Raw genomic sequence first — 2620 nt, 5'->3', positions numbered from 1 at the left:
TTTTAACCAAGATGATTTGGTCTATTCCTTACTTTTTAAAATGGGTGTTTTGATTTCAAAGTCTTACTGCAGGGTTAATCACTGATATTGTATTTTTTGTCCATTTGAAAGAACTACATCAAAATGCTCCTGCATCATCTGAAACAAAAGTAAAACAGTTCTCGATTAATTAAAAATTGTTACCCATTTATTATGAAAATTTTCTTGCTAAAGTTTGGTTAAGCTTAAGTTTTACTTACGTTTATTCTATCTTGTTTCTTTTCGTGAGTTCGCATGTGAAACTCTAAGTTGGCTTGGGTTTGGAAATACAAAGAACACACCTTGCATTCCAAATTCCAAGGATGTTCTTCTTTTTCGTGTTTCCTCCGTAAAGAATTGCTGCTGAAATATTTATTGCAGATGTTGCACTGAACGGAATCAGAATTTGCAACTGGGACTGCCTGAACTATTCCATCCCTACAGTAGTACAAGCTTACAGAAAGAAGTTATCATAGGAGAAGAAAAGTATTAAATTGTTTCCATAATGCATCAAATTGTAAAATCAGCTAAAATCTTTTAAGCAGATTAATAATAACATTTCATATTTTCAAGCAATAATGATAACCGTCTAGGAAATTTAAATGTAAATTCAATATCTTGATTAAATAATATATCAGATTTTATATTTTAATTACTTTAGTACAGCATAAGACGAACCAGTGGTTATGAAAAAATGAAAAAAAAAGCATATATGCACCGTTCAGTTATAACTGCGATGTATAAAGTGTGGTTTTATTCTTATTTTGATTTAATTTAATTTTAATACAATTTTTATGTAAGGATTTGACAAAAACTCACCTTTCCGTGATGGTTGCTGTTTCATTATTCAGTGGAACGCTCTGTTCATTCTAAAATAAAATTATTAATCAATTAAAAAAAACTTAAATAATGAGCAATAAAAATGTACAATAATATATCGAGCCAAATAATACTTTGAAGTCAGTCTATTAATTTTCGTACCTTCATATTCAGTAAAATAAATAAAATATATGTAAAACTATACAAAAATTATAATTACATCCACAACATATATATATATATATATATATATATATATATATATTTATTTATTTATTTATTTATTTATTTATTTATTTATTTATATGTATAATTGTAATGAACGTTATTTTTAAAATGTTTTCTGACTACCTGCGTGATTTGATACTGTATAATCAGATTACAGATTAAAATTATCTTTATTTCCTACTTCAACGTATTTAATACAAACCGACAAATGTTGAGACTGATTTTCAGCCACCAATGAAATGATGCCATTTTTTTTCTGTACGGTCGTCGCCGTACTGTTACTCACTCGATTGTTAACTTGTGATTCAAGATTTTTCCGATCCATTTAAAATGAAGGGTTTATTTATGATTCCGGCGGGTTATAACAGTTTGTAGCAACGCTTTTATATCACAGCTAACTTTAAATTTTACTTTATATTAAAACATAACTTCTAATAAGAATTAAAAAATAACGGTAATACTGTAAAAATTACAGCCGATAATTGAACAGCAATCGTCAATTAGAACTTACAGCTGATTAATGTACTGAATATTGCATGTGCTTCATACATATGATGAAAATGAATGATAAAATTGAAGGAAATTAGTTTAATTTAATTTTAATTTAATTAAGGTTAACAGTTATCTGTCGTTCTACGTTTATCATATACGTGCTGGAATTGAAGAAATCATTTGAACGAAATTTAATCATAAATAAATAAATGTAATCGATTACCTGGACAGAAGGATCGACGGCGTAAGTGAACGGAGATTTTTCGTTATTCATAATCGCACAATGATATCCGCACCGAACTCGCTGAGAAATGATGTAACCACGTCCCTCAATTCGTGAAGTTACTGTGTGGTATGATCTTCATTCACGTGTACTGTAATAATTTTCTAAACACGAAAATTTTATATTTGTACAATAAAAGTTTGTTTAAAAAAATTTTTTTTAATTATTTTTATTTTTATTTTATAGTAGTATTTTTTTATTTTTTATAAATTTCAATCTTTTACCTTTTTTTATGTACAATATGACCATATGGAGAATCCTGACAAACATGTGTTCCATGTGATTTACAAAATCCCCACTACCTTGTCTTATAATACCTGGCTTCCCATTGTCCAACCTTTCTTTGATTTGTATACTACGAGTAATATAATATGGCTACCTGGACTGTTTATGACCATACTGTTACCTTGTATATGATGCAAATGGCGAAATTGCCGAAGAAAAATGGTACCAATAAAACGAAAAAGCACCATTTGAATCAACAACATGAGAGAATTACAAGCACAGTTTCCCAAATCATATCACTATGTCATTATGCAAAAAATTTTACCAGATTAAGATGTAGAAATGCTCGGGTAATTTAAACCATACATAACTGACAACACACCAATAACACTTAGTTATAGAAAGGGACATTAAATCTTTAAAGAATGGATCTTTTTTCGGGTAAGATCACCATACAAAGCGATTAAGATATAATACCGGATATAAATTCCCGTGAGAAAAGAAACGATTTATAAATTTCAATAATTTAATCGACGAAACATATTTCTGAACATT

General features: G+C 28.4%; 2 protein-coding genes across 2 annotated transcripts; both read right to left on the bottom strand.

Moving 5' to 3' along the window:
* Positions 1-78: 78 nt before the first annotated feature.
* On the bottom strand, positions 79-1314 carry Tsp_12958 (putative PR domain zinc finger protein 15). The gene is made up of 3 exons (XM_003367221.1): positions 1268-1314; positions 240-381; positions 79-138 (listed from the first exon to the last, which is right to left on the bottom strand). Exons 1-3 carry the CDS (start codon positions 1312-1314, stop codon positions 79-81), a joined length of 249 nt encoding a protein of 82 aa, XP_003367269.1.
* A 134-nt stretch (positions 1315-1448) lies between these two features.
* Positions 1449-2313, bottom strand: Tsp_12957 (conserved hypothetical protein). Its single transcript, XM_003367220.1, has 4 exons — positions 2158-2313; positions 2065-2099; positions 1781-1916; positions 1449-1463 (listed from the first exon to the last, which is right to left on the bottom strand). The coding sequence occupies exons 1-4, from the start codon at positions 2311-2313 to the stop codon at positions 1449-1451; spliced, it is 342 nt and encodes a 113-aa protein (XP_003367268.1).
* Between the last annotated feature and the right edge of the window lie 307 nt (positions 2314-2620).

Source organism: Trichinella spiralis (genome assembly GCF_000181795.1).
Source record: "Trichinella spiralis strain ISS 195 chromosome Unknown Scfld4627, whole genome shotgun sequence".
In the NCBI taxonomy this organism is placed as follows: domain Eukaryota; kingdom Metazoa; phylum Nematoda; class Enoplea; order Trichinellida; family Trichinellidae; genus Trichinella; species Trichinella spiralis.
Note: the sequence above shows the minus strand (reverse complement) of the source record. Positions and strands in the feature narration are given on the sequence as shown.